Raw genomic sequence first — 17769 nt, 5'->3', positions numbered from 1 at the left:
TGTTTTGCTGTAGTGGTTCATTTCTCAAGTTATAATATCCTAGAACTTCTAAAAAGCTACAGGAGACAATGTTGAAATATTTTCTAGCTTGTAGTGTAATTATATTCGCATAATCATGCATGTATAAGCGATGTTTTTCATCCGAATTTTGTGTAAAAATAATTATATATAAGCATATTGTAGTAATTTAAGTAAATAAATGTAGTCCAGTTTTCATTTACAGTCCTTTATTTCATGTTTTACCATTATTTTGCAATATCTTTTTCGGCCGGATTAAGCAGTCTTTATTAAAGACTTTTTTCAATCATCAAGAACTTGTCTTTTCGGGGAAGTATTTTCAAACCAGGTAAACATCGTATATGTTTTAAAGAATCTTCTTTGAAAATTCATTCTTTTAACTTATCCTTTTTGTCAAATATTACTACTCTGACAAGTATTACTACTTTTCAACTCTTTTTGAAGAATTTTTAGGACGGCATTTGCAGACTCCACACATCCACTGAAGTTTGAATGGACAAAGCAATCTCCTGCCAACACAAGCAACGGTTTCGTGCTGACGTCAAGCGCTCCTGGTTGCCCTGGATATGACTTGTACACCTGTGAGTAGCGCCAGCGGATGCAACGGGTGGATGTTGGGGGAGGAAGACTGGGAAACAGTTCTTGGAAATGTTGATAAATGATATTCTCAACTTCACCAATGTCCGATTCTAAATTTGCCAATCCAAACGGGACGCTTGTGTGAATCAAAATAGATAAACCAGATGTTGAACTATCTATTTGAAAAAAATAGAAAGAATTTGAAAATCTCAGCTCGGTTGAGACCATGTTAAACCATATCAAAAAGTATGTGCAAGAGTCAGACGACTACCAAATTCAAAAATTTAAAACTTCAACCCGCATCTTGTTTTAAATCGTTGCATTCTCATTCAAAATGGACGTGATATCCTTTCGATAACACATGAAGTTTTTCAAGAAAATGTCTTAGACTACTGCTTTAACTTTTAAGATTTCAAACAGACAAAAGCAACTTTCATGAACTCATTCATTTAAATTTTTGGTCTATCATTACTTATGCCATAAAAGTTCGCAAAACTAACCAAATCCTCTCTTCACAGAGTCCAAAGAGACGAAGCGAATGCAAGGATTATCTTTGACATATTTCGCGATCCAGGAAACATTCAACTTCGTATCCTCGGGGAAAAACAGCGCCAAGGCGTAGCGAGAGGAATACTCGACTTGTTGAAGCTCGCTTTGGTAATTTTTGAGAACATCTTGGAAGGTTCCATTGAGTTGTAAGATTTGTGGAACAGGAATGGTTAATATGACACCATTAAACTCTTCAGAGTTCCCGTCTTTTGTTGTGACTGTCCAGACGTGCTTTGAAGTTTCTTTATTTTGACATGTCAGGTTGATTTCTCGACAAAATGTGTTTAGCTTTATTTTCGCATCTGTAGGTGAAGTGAGTTTGATGTCAACAATGTCAATGAGACAGGTATTGTAAATGGGATATTACTTTATGCTAAGTGCTGTAAGTGCATGGTTTAGACACTTGGAAAACAAATATCAAACGAAAACATCATCTCTACGTTTTTAAACTTTGACACGAGTGTTTTGAGATCTTGTTATTAGGACTTGTAAAGAATAATCAAGGAGCAGTGTCTCAATGTCTTTGAAAAAATATGGGAGCCATGTTTTGCATGAGAGTAAAACACGTGATGAAAATAGGCCAATAAAAAACGGACATTGCAATCATTTCGTACCCGAGGAACTGAAGAAATATTTTACAACGCTGTTTATTCCATTTGGAGCCATGAAGTCTTCATTGTTCTGTTCAATCGTTGCACCTTCTATCATTCCAGGAAGAGGTTTCAGAACGTCGTTTCGTATTAAATCATCAAAAAATCTACCAGAGATTAAACCCATTATTTTCCCTTTTTATTTTTAAAACGCTTATTTAGAAAAAACTAGATTATGTACAACAGGGATCGTGAATTCTGCAAGGTTTTGACGCGTCCTAACAGAAGAATAAACAGTGGCAATTTCAACTGCTAGCAATTTCAGATATTTGCTTGATATTAAAGTTTAATTTAGATAACAAACAATGCGGTTTGTAAAGAACTTCAAAAGAAATAATATTGATCCAGTAATTTTAAGATCAGTGTTCGGAACAGACTTGTATGTTGACTGCGCATGCTCGAACGCTGAACTAAAAACACAATTAATTACTGGACCGGTCTGTTAGGAAATCACCGTTTGAAACTGTTCATAGACAATCAAAGGAACTGATTGTCTATGAGCTGCTGAAGGAAGCATTTATTTATGAAATACAACCTCTTGTGCTTTTCTGCATACTGAGAGCTTCTAGTAATGTATTGAGCACCAAGATCTACCCTGCCACCAGATGATGATCTATGACTATTCATTCTACCACCAATTCCTCGAGATTTCTCCCAGACGTGAATTTCAATATTTCTACCAGGAAGACATTGTTTTATCAAAGCACTTGTAACAGCAGCCGTCAGCCCCGCACCGACTATAAGCAATTTGTAAGGTTTTACGCTCATTATTTGTGGGAAACCTTAGTATATTATGTCTATAAAATGTTTGCCATATGGTTGGTTGGGGGGGGGAGTTCTTCTATTCCGAGACAGGGGGGTGAAAACCACAAAACATCAATATCAAAGTTGGCCAAGGGCATGTATTATATTTGAATGAGGTAACAAGATTTGTTTTCCTTGACAGGAGCTGTAAAAACAGGCCGAATTCTTGTCTAAAATGAAAAGAAATAAATAGAAGCCCTTTCCAAAATACATCAACGGCAATGAATCCGAAGGGAATCGTCCGAATGCTGATGGGCCGCCGTCCAACTGTGGATGACACTTCGACATTCACTGGCGATGCCGGCCTAAGTTTGATGCATCTTCGTAAGCTTTTCATGGAGTTTATCCACTCATCGGTGCCTCTAACGTTGAAAGAACAAGAGGAGAAGCTCTACGCTATGCTACCTGTGTTTAACAAAGTGTTCTCGAAAGCGGGAGGGACGGAAATGACCGAACGCTTTGGAGACGTCCTTCAATTTGCAGCACACACTTCGCGACTGATGGTCAACGAAATACGAAGACATGCAGTAAACAGATCGAACGACAACGCTAGCACAGCAATCATGAACTTCCTCATAGAAAGACGAGATAACAACCCGCAATCTGGCTGGAACCTCCTGAATAGTTTAAGCATTTTGGCGAACGGGGAAAGCGCGATAATTTCGGACATGATAGCGACTCAATTGCCATCAACTTTGGTGCATTGTTTGTACTTGTTTTTTGAACTTCCTCGGCCTTCAGCATCGTCAAACGAGGAATCGGACGCCTTAGAGATCTCCTATTCGACAGTGCAGAGACTATTTATACAGTTGCTTGTCCGTTTATGCAATCAGGGCATCACAGCACAGGAACTTGTCAGGACAGATGACTTGTTTATTCTGTTCACTGCAATGACTTGTAAGTGCCAGCCTCACAACATTGGTTGGCGGACGGGAATTTGTGAGGTTCTAACGAGCATAACTCGCCACGGCTTCAGAGATGATGTCTGCAATTACATTCACGGTAAAATATTGTTTATTTTGTGATCGTTTTTTTACTTTGATTTCATTCATTGTCTGACATATGTCTGGAAATTTCTGTCGTATATTTAATTGCAAATTAATTAGTTTTTTATTAAATGTATCAACTTAGATACTTAACGTGTTGCAACATTATTCTTTTTTACAACTTGTATTAGTTCAGATTTTGGATGATTTTTTTGCCCAAAATATTCAAGAGAATTTCTCAAAATGTTTTCACCAAAGTTCATGATTATTAGTAAATGATAATATATCTCTCCCAAACTATTTCCCTGGTAAATGGCCTTAGGTCAAAAGTTAAGGGAGAACTCCTCTAAAATGAGACATGTTAATTCCATGAAACAATATTTAAACAAGCCACCATATCATATTTCACTCATTTATCATGTTTGTCTGAGATGTGTTTTTAATTAAAAAACATCGAATTTTTAGGTAAATCATGTGTCAGTCTATGTGTTTCAAGTATGCGGCAAATTCAAACTGAGACGCCTTTGGAACTTGTCGAGATGTTCATCACCATCTTTAGAATTCTGCAAGACTCCACTGCAATTTCACCTGTGCTGATGGACGACTTCCGCTCATGCCAAGGTTATCTGTTCCTTCAAGAGTACCTATTACAACTTGGGGAAATGGACGACCATTTAGCCGCAGAGGCTTGTCGTAGTATGGTTATATGTGTATCGGATTTTGCCATGGTTGGTTATACGCCATTGAGGCCATCTCAGAGCATTGGTGCCCCATTTCAAGATTCAGAATTTCAGATGCCTGAGGCAACAGAAAATGGTATTACTAATTAATAGATATACCTTATAAATAAAGTCAGCTTAGTTTAGGTTTCCTCCTGTAGTAACACTAGATCAATAAGAGATTATCCTTACTGTACCTCTAGGAAGAACACTTTAGAACTGATAAAGCTATCCAGTATAAATAAAGTTAGTTTAGTTTAGGTTTCCCCCTGTAGTAACACTGGATCAATAAGAGATGATCCTTACTGGACCTCTAGGAAGAACACTTTAGAACTGATAAGGCTATCCAGTATCAATAAAGTTAGTTTAGTTTAGGTTTCCTCCTGTAGTAACAATGGATTAATAAGATCCTTATTGTACCTCTAGGAAGAACACTTTAGAACTGATAAAGCTATCCAGTATAATTAAATTTGGTTTAGTTTAGGTTTGTTTCTGTAGTAACACTAGATGGGGTTTTTGTTGCAATTTTTCATGTGATTCGATCTCTTCTTTTGAAAGATGTGAACAAGTAGACAGTTGTAAAATGCCTTTACTTGTTCATTTAAAACCTATCCACTTGTTCACATGTTTCAAAAGAAGAGCACAAATTGCAGCGAAAATTGCAAGTGTAAACAAGTCTTAAGAGAAGATCCTTACTGGGACATCTAGAAAGAGCAGTTTTAAATTCATACATAAACCTGTCCAATATGAAAATACTACTGTTTTGCATTTCTTTGCAGGAAAAACTGTTCGAAATATCGAAGCATTTCATGTTTTACAAGCAGTATTTGTTAGGGTTTGTAAAAAATTCAATATTATTATTTTCTCACTTTTCTTAGCTTTGGCTGAATGATTCTTACTTTTTAACACTTCATTTTCAGAGCGATGATGGTCTTTTATGTCAGCACATTCTCGACTCAATACGACGCATCTACACTTCGGATCCGGTGAATTATTTCATCCTCGAACAACAGAGAACCATCTCAACATTCATTGGAAAAATTAATGAAAAAGAAGCCCCAATTCAGGAAAAAGTTTTAAAATTAATCGAGTTTGTCGCATGCAACCTCAACTGGACGCCTTCACCAGAGCTCATTTCCCTAAGCATGTTGTTTAAAAATACAAGGTAAGTAATAACATTGTTACTGATTCAAGACAAGACTTGATGCAGATACAAAACTTCTCCAATACAGACACTTCTCTAATGCAAATTTCTCTCTAATAGACATGCCTCTTTTATACAGGCACTTCCTTGATACAGGTTTCTCTTTAAGACACACCCCTCTCTAATATGCGCACCTCTCTAGTACACCTCTCTGATACCTTTCTACTGTAACAGACACACCTCTCTAACACACACACACACACCCCTCTAATACACTCCTCTTTAATACACACACCCCTCTGATATACTCCTCTCTAATATAGACACCTCCCTAATATGCGCACTTCTCTAATACGGACATCTCTGTAATACACCCCTCTCTAATACACTCTTCTCTAATATTGTTTCCTCTTTAATACAGATACCTCTCTAATATAGACACCTTTTTCAAATGCAGACACCTTTCTAATATGTTCACTTCTCTAATACAGACACCTCTCTAATGCATTCCTCCCTAATACAGACACCTCTCTAATGCGCCCCTCTCTAATACAGACACCTCTCTAATGCACTCCTCTCTAACACAGACACCTCTCTAACACAGACACTTCGCTAATACAGACACCTCTCTAATGCCCTCCTCTCTAATACAGACACCTCTCTAATGCACTCCTCTCTAATACAGGCACTGCTCCAATACACGCCTCTCTAATACAGACACCTCTCTAATGCACTCCTCTCTAATACAGGCACCTCTCTAATGCACTCCTCTCTAATACAGACACCTCTCTAATGCTCCCCTCTCTAATACAGGCACTGTTCCAATACACGCCCCTCTGATACAGACACCTCTCTAATGCTCTTTTCTCTAATACACGCCTTTCTAACACAGACATCTCTCTAATACACGCCTCTCTAATACAGACACCTCTCTAATACACTCTTCTCTAAAACAGATACCTCGCTAATACAGCCTCTCTAATACAGACACCTATCTAATACAGATACCTCTCTAAAATGTACTCAGGCCCGCTCTATAATACAGCTCTGTAATTGTAATGCAAATGCTTCTTTAATACACTTATACCAAGCCCTTTCTATATGCCAAACATATCTTAAATCAGATGCATTCTTATATTTAGGGTACATAGTTCATGGATTTTCGCATTAGAAGTTCTTATTCAACTGGTAAACTACAAGGATCAATATAAACATGTTTTTCGTGATGTTGGCCTTTTGGAAGTGTTGACGAACTGCTTAGTTTATTATTCTGTTGCATTGGAAAAGATGTCAAACATGGAGGGTAAACTTTTCTTTCAAGCTAGTCAAATGTGATAATATGATTCTGTTCTAACCCTCGGTAACAATAAAACAACGAGAGATGATCCTTACTGGACCTCTAGGAAGAACATTTTAAAACTGATAGAGTTATCCAGTATAAATAAAGTTATAGTTTAGTTTAGGTTTCCTCCTGTAGTAACACTGGATTAATAAGAGATGATCCTTACTGGACCTCTAGAAAGAACAGTTTAGCACTGATAGAGTTCTCCAGTATAAATAAAGTTAGTTTAGTTTAGGTTTCCTCCTGTAGTAACACTGGATCAATAAGAGATGATCCTTACTGGACCTCTAGGAAGAACAGTTTAGAAATGATAGAGCTATCTAGTGTAAATAAAGTTAGTTTAGTTTAGGATTCCTTTTGTAGTAACACTGGGTCGATAAGAGATGATCCTTACTGGACCTCTAGGAAGAACAGTTTAGAACTGATAGAGCTATCAAGTATAAATAAAGTTAGTTTAGTTTAAGTTTCCTTTTGTAGTAACACTGGGTCGATAAGAGATGATCCTTACTGGACCTCTAGGAAGAACAGTTTAAAACTGATAGAACTATCCAGTATAAATAAAGTTAGTTTTGTTTAAGTTTCCTTTTGTAGTAACACTGGGTCGATAAGAGATGATCCTTACTGGACCTCTAGGAAGAACAGTTTAAAACTGATAGAACTATCTAGTAAAAGAAAAGTCGCATTTTCTTCACAGAAATAAATCTGACTTACTAGGTTCAGAGAGTGACGATATTTCAGCCAAAGAAACTAAAAGTTTTAAGGTCGATCCTGAACTCATCCCAGATGAGGACACTTTGGCAAAATATGCCGATTATCCCATGTTACTGATGGAGTGTGTTCGTATAATGCTCGAGAAATGCTCGGAAAATGCCGCGATGTTTCGTCATTGCGGCGGAGCACAATGTGTCCAAGGTTTGGTAAAGTACGAGAACTCCCGAGGAGAGGCGTTGAAAATTATTCAAGAGTTAATTTTGGATGGTGGAAGAGATGACCTAGGTTTGTATAAATATTGTAGATTTCTTGTAATGAGCGATAGCCAAATATTCAACTTTAAACATAACAAGAGTAATTTGTTCTATCCAAATACAAGATGACAAATACAGCAGGAATTTTTTTCCAAGAAATAAGCGAACAGTGGTTTCTCGAAGTAGTCTGATCTGAACCGATACCATGTTTTTCCTTTTGTGTAAAACATTACAGACTTTCTATCTCTTTAACTCCGCCCGGACGAGTTAACTCTTCATGAAAAACCTTATCCTAAGTAAGAATGATAAAGCCAAGAAAATTGCTTTAAAGGCCAGTTGATATTTGCAATTTTTGCTGCCATTTTATTAGCGATTTTCTTCTTTTGAAAGATGTGAACGTGTGAATTAGTTACTGATGTTTAAATAAGAGCTCTTATACGTCAGAGCATTCGTAACGAAATACTCGTTCACATCTGTCAAAAGAAGAAAATGCAGCAAAAGTGGCAAGTGTAACAGCCTTAAGAATCGAATTTGAACTGTCGAGTTTTTCTGTTCAGGAGCGTTGCTGAGATCAACAAACACCTGCACCACGCTGGTCGTCCCGATGAAGATCGCCCTCTTACGAACAGTAATAAGAGTGTTTGCCTTGGAGCCTGGGACGAGGGCAATGTTTCGTGACGTCGGCGGGTTTGTTTACGTCATATCCGTGCTCATGAGCATGGAGGGAGCTTTGAGCAATAACCCCAACCCGATATGGAAGGATGGTAAGGAACATAAAGGGATAATCGTGAACATGATATGACATAAGGGGCTTTTCGTTTCGTTAAGATAAATTCAAACCCAGGGTCATAGGATGCCTAAATTTAAAGGACATATGATCCATTAGCTGCCCATGCGCGTGTCTTAATGCCCGGGGCTTGTTGTTGCCGAACAATCGCGGGCGCACTTAACTGACAGCCGTCTAATTTCAAACCAAGACTTCAAGTAAGATAGACTTAAAGAGTCAGCTTTCTGATATTGATGCCATCGCTTGTGTCATGACATATCACCCCATCTCTTGTTTAGTTGAAAGATCCGACATTTTGGAATTATTTCGTGTCGTTTTCTACGTTCTCACAAGCGCCATGCAGGATGAACCCGCAAACAAAACTTTTTTCATGGATGAGGTTAATAATTTTATTTTCTTGTTGTTTTAAACAAGAGTTAGTCCTTAGGAATCCCAGATTAGAACTGATTGAGCTATTCAGCTTAAATTAAGTAGTTCAGGTTTCCTCCTGTAGTAACACTAGATCAATAAGAGATGATCCTTATTGGCCCTCTGAGAAGAACAGTTTAGAACTGACGAATCTACAACATTAAAATCATTTAATAGAGCAATTTTCGTTATTCACAGGTGCGTTACAAAGGTTTAGCAGACAGCCTACGTCTTCTTGGGTGTTTCGATACGAACAGCACAACGTTATCCGAAGGACGGATAGTTTCTCCGACCGGAATGAAGACCCGCCTGAAGCGCACCCGCTCAGCCCGATCATCAATATACGTCGACCCGCAGATCCCTAAATTTCATCCCGCATCTTCCCTATTCGCTGCTTTACATGTCCTGCACTGCCTGCTGGATATGGCGATGGATTCGTTCACTCTCAAGTCAGACACATCAATCAGCGATGACACCGACACAAGTCGTGTTTATCCGTTGGACGTGTCTTGCATCTGTCACCCAGGAGCTGTCACCGTTCTTGTGGAGCTGTTGCCGTCCATTTTTGAGTCTCAGGAAGATCTGATTTTGCATGAGGATGGGGACTATCAGGTACAGTGTTGTTCAGATGTTGTAGATTTTGTAGTGTGTGCTTTGGTTGGCTTCGTTTAAACATGTGTCTTTCATCTCTGTGACTGAGGTTTGATTTCTGTAATATGCAGTTGTCTGATTATAATTTCACCTCAGTCACATGTGAGAAGAGTGCTTCTAGTTTGACTCTACCAAACACAGTGGTTAATTTAGTTAAGGTTTTTTCCTGTAGTGACACTGGTTCAATCAGAGAATATCTTTACTGGACATCTAGAAAGAACAGTTTAAAACTGATAAAGTGTTTTTTTCGTTACAGGATGCTCTTGATTTACAGCTTTATGTCGCGAACAAAGTGCAATCGTGTTTACGTTCAGAACGCAATCAACAAGTCATGTGTCAGGCTGGTCTCCCTCAGCAGATGCTCTTGCATTGTCAAGCTGCCTTGGAGCTCGAGGAACATCCACTTCACTTACCTTTACAGAGAGTATTTGAGCGTCTTGCAACCCAGGCACTCACCCCAGTTGTACTAAGGTGAGAATATTGTCCACAAAGTGCAAGATTTTGCAGGAATTTGCAACTTCGGAGTTGCATTCGAGGACTGGTGATAACGAGCTTGATAAGGCATCATGGGACTATTTCGGAAAGAAGCCTCTTGTTCGCATCCCCCAAACAGTCCCGTGATGCATCGCTAACCTCGCTATCACCAGTCCTCTTGTAATACCTCAGAATGGCCACTGATCTGAAAATGCACTGGATGGACTATACCTATCATAAAAGAAATTGGGATTAATTTATGAAAAAGTGCATTTCTAAAAATCGGTATTAGTCTCTGGAGTAATACATCCAGTGTATGGTAAGATCAGTGGGAGTAGCTTATAGCCTGCATTGTTAAAGAGATTTGTCTTCTAAAATTATTCCGGCTTCTAATGCGATATCCAGTCTTAGTATAAAGTTCAGTGGCTAGTCTGAATTACAAATGTTATTTTGTTTTTTGTAATTACAAAGGGATTTCATGAGACTCGCGCTTCCGCTTCGTTGCGCCGACGTGGAAATTCACGAAGTAACGAAACGAGAGGATAGAAGAAAGGCCGACATGATAGACGGCGGCTTGACCAATAAGAACACGCCAGATCACGTCAGCAAAGATACAAACCCGGATGTACACAAACAATCTTTGATTAAAGACTTTAACGAGGCAATATTCCCATCCGGAAATCGTTTTTCTGGCAATCGCTCAAGGTCAAGCTCGGCCAACAGTTCTTTGTCAGGGGGTGAAGATGGACTCGATGGGAACAGTGAGGATAATCTTCACCGTCATCTAAAGTCCCGTGTTATCCCTAAGAGTACTAAGAGACCTCGCAGGAAACCTCGAAGTAAATCAAAATCCAAGTTTTATACACCGTCTCCAAGTTCTTCAATCGATGGGATTGATGATGATATAGGGTCACCAGAGGGTAATAAGGGACCTTTAGAGTCACCTGACAGTTGTTTAGGATATTCTGTGAGCGATGCAAGTACCCCAGTGGGTATTCCTAATTTAGGGTCACTTCGGGGTAACGTAGATTTAACTGCTATGAATAATACGCTTCCCGTTGAGACCTTGATAGTGAATGAACGACGTAGGACTAAAAGGGATTGTAAGGGATCGAATGGTATTTCTAGGGCTATAATTGCTGGACAAGACAATGAAAATAAAAAAAATGACGGGCCTTTATTGGATACTGGTGGTCAACAAGGTACCTCAGGAGTAAACGAGTATGATATTGTTAGTATGTCAAATGAGGGTTCTCTAGAGAGTATTCAGGCAGAACACGCTGGGTCTGAGTTTTCAAATCAATTATCCAGAGGTAATGAAGGATTATCCCTTACTAATGACTCTGGAGGAGTTTTTAGGAGTCCGAGGAATAAGAATACATACTCTGATTTAATTTCTGGAACTCACAATGTGATGGGATCTTCAGTTGACAGCACTGGTGGTGGTAATAAACTAACCAACGGTCCCCCAACCAAGCTGGATCTTGGTTTGAACACTCTGACGGACATCAACTCGGTTACCGAAATTGCAACCCGGCAAGGAGGCGGCCCTGTGGCCTTGTCTAGGATCAAATGTTTAGTTTCCATGACAACGCCACGTGATATGCATCTGTGTGGGACAACCAGCTTACCTGGGTTCGTTGAGTTTAATATGAGTTTGGATGGTTATGGATGTCTGTACTTTCCCTCCATCGCCCCTCATGTACCACCAGGTGAGAAACTCCACTAAACTGACTTCGCTTATATCAGTTTTAAACAGTTCTTCCCAGAGGACCAGAAGCCATCTCTTATTGAACCAGTGTTACTACAAAAGGAAACCTAAACTGAAGTAACTTTATTTACACTGAATAGCTCTATCAGTTCTAAACTGTTCTTCCTAGAGGTCCAGTAAGGATCATCTCTTATTGATCCAGTGTTACTACAAGAGGAAACCTAAACTAAACTAACTTTATTTATACTGGATAGCTCTATCAGTTCTAAACTGTTCTTCCTAGAGATCCAGTTATTTAACTAGTGTTGCTACAGGAGGAAATCTAAACCAAACTAACTCTTTTCATACTGGACTGCGCTGAATGATTGTAACTTCAAATTTCTACTTACTCTCAGATACAGCAATAGTGGGCGCAATGACGGGAGTCTCATCAGCGATGATTGGCGCCGTGCATGGAATGGGCGCTAGCGATCGTAATTTCCCGCCACAAGCTGGGCTCACGTACATCGCGTGGTTTTGTGTCGAGAGATTCAGCAGTCCTTTCCAGGACCCACATCCCGTTCGGTTGCTCACGATACTCTGGAGAACAAAACAGCTCAACAAAACCCACCGTGAAGACACGTGTTTAAATATTCGTCTGTCAGCAACAGACTTGGATCGCTCGCTTGTGGTAAAGATGATGTTTCTTTGAAATATAGTTTGTGTTCTTCAAGTTATTAAGGATTTTGGCTTGGCGATTTTGTTGGCGATTTTCTCTTTCTAGCGTATGTATTGTTATTACACAGCTGTATAAGATTGTCGAAAAAAGTAAGCTAATCTGTTAAATGTACTCAGTGACATACACCAGGAGGAGAACATCGCCGCTAAAAATCGCTTGTCTACCCGAGGCAATGACTACGAGTACGAGTACGAAACTCGTCATTTTCGCGCCAAACGTGCTGCTGCTGCTCACGCCATCTGACGACACTCTCCTTGTACTTACGACTACGAAATTATTCAAGAAAGTCGTACACAAAATTTTAACGTCTATACATGCAAAACTCGTTGTCGTCGAGCTTTGGTGAGAGAGTACGCTGATCAATTTCTTGGTCAAATGCTGACGACTAGCAGTTTCGTCAGATGGCGTGGGCAAACAGCACCGAATTTGGCGCGAAAATAACGCATTTCGTACTTTCGTACTCGTAGTCACCGCTAAAGCTCACAATATAGGTCAGTCCTGTTGAAAAGAGTCAAAACCAGTGAATTCTTATATAATTGATAAATTACTGGTTGAGTTGAAATATATTTGACGACAAATTTTAGGCTGTATATAAGTGAAGCCGTTAAAAACTGGAAATGTCAGAAATTTAACAAAAGGATAAATATTTTACTCTCAAAACTCTCGAAACAACTGCCATTTCGCAAAAAAACAACCCGTTGAAATTGTCGAGTTTAAACAGTAGTTTCGTACGAAGAAAAACTCAATCGAAATTATCGAGGTGTGCATGATTTTAGGTGACAACAGAGGAAGAATTAACCGGACATACACCGCCTGGGAAGAAATCAAAATCTCGAAACGAGGCAAGATTTTCCCTTCGCGACCGTATCAAGGAGGGATACTGGCATCATGTTGTCGTGACCTTGAACAGAGGATTCATTCACAAACCCAGCACAGCCACCGTATATCTTGATGGCGGATTCGTCGGGACTGAAAAGGTTAGCTAGGGTGTCATGGTGGTATGCTAGAATATTTTGGACTACTGCATTGATACTGGATAGCTCTATCAGTTCCAGACTGTTCTTCTCAGAGGTCCAGTAAGGATCATCTCTTATTGATCCAGTGTTACTACAGGAGGAAACCTAAACCAAACTAACTTTATTTATACTGTATAGCTCTATCAGTTCTAAACTGTTCTTCCTTGAGGTCCAGTAAGGATCATCTCTTATTGATCCAGTATTACTACAGGAGGAAACCTAAACTAAACTAACTTTATTTATACTGGATAGCTCTATCAGTTCTAAACTGTTCTTCCTTGAGGTCCAGTAAGGATCATCTCTTATCGATCCAGTGTTACTACAGGACAAAACCTAAACTAAACTAACTTTATTTCCCTGGAGAGCTCTACCAGTTCTAAACTGTTTTTCCTAGTGGACCAGCATTGATCATCTTGTATTGATCCAATGTTAGTTGACCTTAGAAGCTAACTAACGTACAGTATATTTTAACTTTCAGCTACGTTATATTCAAAACACATCACCCAGCAATGCTCCGTACACGGTATCAACAATTGACACTTACATCGGCACTCGTCGTTCTCTCAGACGTTGTTCAAAGTTAATATGGCAGCTAGGACCATGTCATCTCTTAGAGGAACCAATTCAGGCAACTGAAGCTGCACTTATGTATCAACTTGGCCCAAGCTATCTTGGTAGCTTTCAAGCACCTTTTATTAACAAGAATAGTCACAGTGTAAGTTTCACAACAAACTCTATAATTTCATCCTGTACCTCACAGTACCTTTAAAATGTTTATACGTTAACTTGTTTTGCGTTTATTTTTACTGCAAGAGTTCAAAAATAATAGGCATAAGTTTATTAAACTATTGTCAATAATAACTAAAATTATTGTGAATATTAATCAGATTATAGTGAATAGTAATTAGGTTATAGTGAATGGTAATTAGATTATAGTGAATAATTATCAGGTTATAATGAATAATAATGAGGTTATAGTGAATAATAATGAGGTTATAATGAATAATAATGAGGTTATAATGAATAATAATGAGGTTATCGTGAATAATAATGAGGTTATAATGAATAATAATGACGTTATAATGAATAATAATGAGGTTATAATGAATAATAATGAGGTTATAATGAATAATAATGAGGTTATAATGAATAATAATGAGGTTATAGTGAATAATAATGAGGTTGTGGTGAGTAATGCTTTCTAAAGCCCTTTTGTTTTTATTCAGGGCGAACGTGAAATACGAGAGCCACTCGTAGCTGAAGCTAACATCGTGTTTGGTCTCCACGCTCATGCAACCTCGCTGCTGACCATTGCGAAGCTTAGAAAACATTTCTCAAAAGCTGAAAGTCGCACTGTTGCACACAAGGTACTACTGTTGTTTCATTATGATTTGGCTTACTAGGATTCATTCTTAAAATTAAATTCGGTAATTCGTAGATAAAAGATGTGCGTTTTACAGTTCTTAAGAAACTGTACGTAGCCACCTTAAGCTGACCACATTCTTTGTCTTTCGTAGCTTGGTTTGTCAAAAAAGGATAACTCAACCCCAGTCCGCTTGGTTCACAACACGGCCGGTCACCTTCAAGGTCCTTCAAGGTGTCTCGGTGGAGTTATTATTGGGATTTCAGGTATGATGACGTCGTTAATTCCTGATAACGATGACGTCATTTAGTTAATGTAGCGATGACGTCACCCGATTGACATCTCACTCTGTTCTAGGTGTGAGAACATTCAACCCCAGGCCCGTGGCTGAGCTGATATGCTGCGTTGGCGGGACGATTACTTTGCTCGGGCTCGTTGCCATGGCAAATGACGTGGAAATGTTGTATGCCGCTGTGAAGGCCCTCAGCTGTGTCCTGAAGCAGAGTTTTTCGTCCAGACAGGATATGGAACGAATCAAAGGATATCAGGTTTGTACAAGACTTTAAAAACAAACAACTTCGTTTTTTAAAATGTTACATTACTTAGATAGGAATCAAACCTCAGTCACAGAGATGAAAGACACATGTACTAACCACTGTGTTTGGTAGAGTCACAGAATACCTATCAGAAAAATAACTCTATACTATTTTTTCGTAAGTGTGATTCGTCATGATTCGTCACTTAGCAAGTGCATTATATTGGGGCAATTACCCCCCTGCCAATATTAAAAATGGGGTCATTTTAGACATTCGCAGGGGGGTGACTGCCTTAATTTAATGCACTTGCTAAGTGACGAATCATGACGAATCACACTTACGAAAAAAGTACAGGAGTTCTACTTCTGATAGGTATTCTGTGGTAGAGTCAAACTAGAAGAACTCTTCTCACATGTGACTGAGGTGAAATTATAATCAGACAACTGCATATTACAGAAATCAAACTTCAGTCACAGAAATGAAAGACACATGGACTAACCACTGTGTTTGGTAGAGTCAAACTAGAAGCACTCTTCTCACATGTGACTGAGATGAAATTATAATCAGACAACTGCATATTACAGGAATCAAACCTCAGTCACCGAGATGAAAGACGCATGTATTAACCACTGTGTTTGGTAGAGTCAAACTAGAAGCACTCTTCTCACATTGCACTCTTGACTGAGGTGAAATTAAATCACACAACTGCGTATTACAGAAATCAAACCTCAGTCACAGAGATGAAAGACACATATACTAACCACTGTGTTTGGTAGAGTCAAACTAGAAGCACTCTTCTCACATGTGACTGAGGTGAAATTATAATCAAATAACTGCATATTACAGGAATCAAACCTCAGTCACAGAGATGAAAGACACATGTACTAACCACTGTGTTTGGTAGAGTCAAACTAGAAGCAGAAATAAAAGGAACGCATCAGTACAAAATCCTATTAAAGATTTGCCCCTTTTTCTCGCTAGATCCTTGCGCTTTTATTCAAAAGAAAAAGTCAACTTTTAAACACGCATATACTTCATCTTACATTCGCCCTCGTCGGGACAGTCGACAGCGAAAGAGAAATGTCTACCATCCCGAATGAAATTGCTTTCAAAGATCTGTTGTGTGACTTCGAAGTTTGGACGCGAGCTCCAGAGAATTTACAAAAATCGTTGGTTGCCCACTTCCTGGAACTGCTCAGTGTTCCAACGTAATTATTATAGATGAATTTATATACTTTTATACCGGATAATTTTATCAGTTCTTCAGTCAATCATTACTTGAAATATCAAATTTCATTTGTAGTCAGCTTTCCATCAACGTTAAACTCATGCAAGAACTGGGTGTCATTTCAAAACTGTTGTTCGTTTTGAAAGATGACACAATTCCCGTGGCAACGATCAAAATGACGTGTGAAGTTTTGACCATATTACTGAATCATGGCAATGACAAGAGAAATATACTGAGGTAAAACTAAACTAAACTAACTTTATTTATACTGGATAGCTCTATCAGTTCTAAGCTGCTCTTCCTAGAGGTTCAGTAAGGATCATCTCTTATCGATCCAGTGTTACTACAGGAGGAAACCTAAACTGAACTAACTTTATTTATACTGGATAACTCTATCAGTTCTAAACTGTTCTTCCAAAAGTTCTAGTAAAGATGCAGTGTTACTAAAGGAGGAAACCTAAACTAGAATATGCATCTTTGTAAACCCAGTGCATGTCCCTCGTCACTTTGAATCACAATGTCTAAAATTTCCTCAACAGATTTGGTCAGTTTCTAACATGGACGCTAAGTTCTCCGGACCAAAAGGAATCTCTGATCGACATCAATGCCATCGAAAACACGCTTTTATCACCAGAAGCCAAGGCGGAAACCGCAGAACAGCGAATGGGAAAGAAGATCATTTTGAGAAATTCTTTGTTGGAGATCTTCCTTGTCCTTGTCGCTGGTGCTAAGAAAGGACAGGTCAATGAAAGGTGGGCGAATATTTTCAATTCATATTGTATTTCATAGTGTTATTTTCTCAAAACAATGGACCGTAAATTGTTGCGTTGTTTGATGACTCAAGATATGACTCAAGAGTGAGCCTATTTTCTCTCTTTTTGCTAGCTTTTGGTCGCCGTGAACTGAAATTAAACGTGGAATAATAATAACTTCTATAGTTCAGTACCTTCTTTCGTGGACGCTAAAATATGAACCAAAAAACTGGATTTTTTACTCTGTTGCCTGTTCTGTTTTTCTAAAAATTAGCAGAACAATGTATTCTACTTATTTCTAAACATTCCCAGATATTTAGGTTTTAAAGTCTCGTTAGGTAGTCTCGAGTAAGCTAGTCGGTTTTGAGC

At 38.7% G+C, this 17769-nt stretch overlaps 2 protein-coding genes across 4 annotated transcripts in view; one reads left to right on the top strand and one right to left on the bottom strand.

Annotated features, from left to right (window-relative positions):
• Positions 1-228: 228 nt before the first annotated feature.
• LOC114525138 (renalase-like) lies at positions 229-2601 on the bottom strand. 2 transcript variants are annotated; one of them, XM_028546354.1, is made up of 5 exons: positions 2332-2453; positions 1978-2014; positions 1761-1903; positions 1098-1448; positions 229-773 (listed from the first exon to the last, which is right to left on the bottom strand). In XM_028546354.1, exons 1-5 carry the CDS (start codon positions 2348-2350, stop codon positions 412-414), a joined length of 912 nt encoding a protein of 303 aa, XP_028402155.1. In that variant the 5' UTR covers positions 2351-2453; the 3' UTR covers positions 229-411. The 2 variants fall into 2 exon arrangements, with proteins under 2 accessions (XP_028402155.1, XP_028402154.1); XM_028546353.1 differs by lacking the exon at positions 1978-2014 and having other exon boundaries at positions 2332-2601.
• LOC114525137 (WD repeat and FYVE domain-containing protein 3-like) overlaps positions 2495-17769 on the top strand; it is a 73478-nt gene continuing 58203 nt past the window's right edge. Inside the window, exons 1-21 of one of the 2 annotated variants that reach the window (XM_028546352.1) lie at positions 2495-2546; positions 2743-3602; positions 4052-4402; positions 5085-5140; positions 5226-5470; positions 6592-6752; positions 7506-7787; positions 8314-8520; positions 8822-8922; positions 9150-9563; positions 9859-10073; positions 10548-11788; positions 12183-12457; positions 13282-13482; positions 14000-14236; positions 14748-14888; positions 15039-15150; positions 15242-15432; positions 16402-16628; positions 16724-16885; positions 17188-17400. In XM_028546352.1, the coding sequence (XP_028402153.1) occupies positions 2822-3602; positions 4052-4402; positions 5085-5140; positions 5226-5470; positions 6592-6752; positions 7506-7787; positions 8314-8520; positions 8822-8922; positions 9150-9563; positions 9859-10073; positions 10548-11788; positions 12183-12457; positions 13282-13482; positions 14000-14236; positions 14748-14888; positions 15039-15150; positions 15242-15432; positions 16402-16628; positions 16724-16885; positions 17188-17400 (5813 nt within the window). In that variant the 5' untranslated portion in view covers positions 2495-2546; positions 2743-2821. Of the gene's footprint in view, positions 2547-2693; positions 3603-4051; positions 4403-5084; positions 5141-5225; positions 5471-6591; positions 6753-7505; positions 7788-8313; positions 8521-8821; positions 8923-9149; positions 9564-9858; positions 10074-10547; positions 11789-12182; positions 12458-13281; positions 13483-13999; positions 14237-14747; positions 14889-15038; positions 15151-15241; positions 15433-16401; positions 16629-16723; positions 16886-17187; positions 17401-17769 lie in introns of those variants that run through there. The other variant, XM_028546351.1, reaches the window with a different exon arrangement.

Source organism: Dendronephthya gigantea, unplaced genomic scaffold (assembly GCF_004324835.1).
Source record: "Dendronephthya gigantea isolate DGI-Jeju-01 unplaced genomic scaffold, DenGig_1.0 000033F, whole genome shotgun sequence".
In the NCBI taxonomy this organism is placed as follows: Eukaryota; Metazoa; Cnidaria; class Anthozoa; order Malacalcyonacea; family Nephtheidae; genus Dendronephthya; species Dendronephthya gigantea.
The sequence above is the reverse complement of the archived record's forward strand: the minus strand, read 5'-3'. Positions and strand labels throughout refer to the sequence as shown.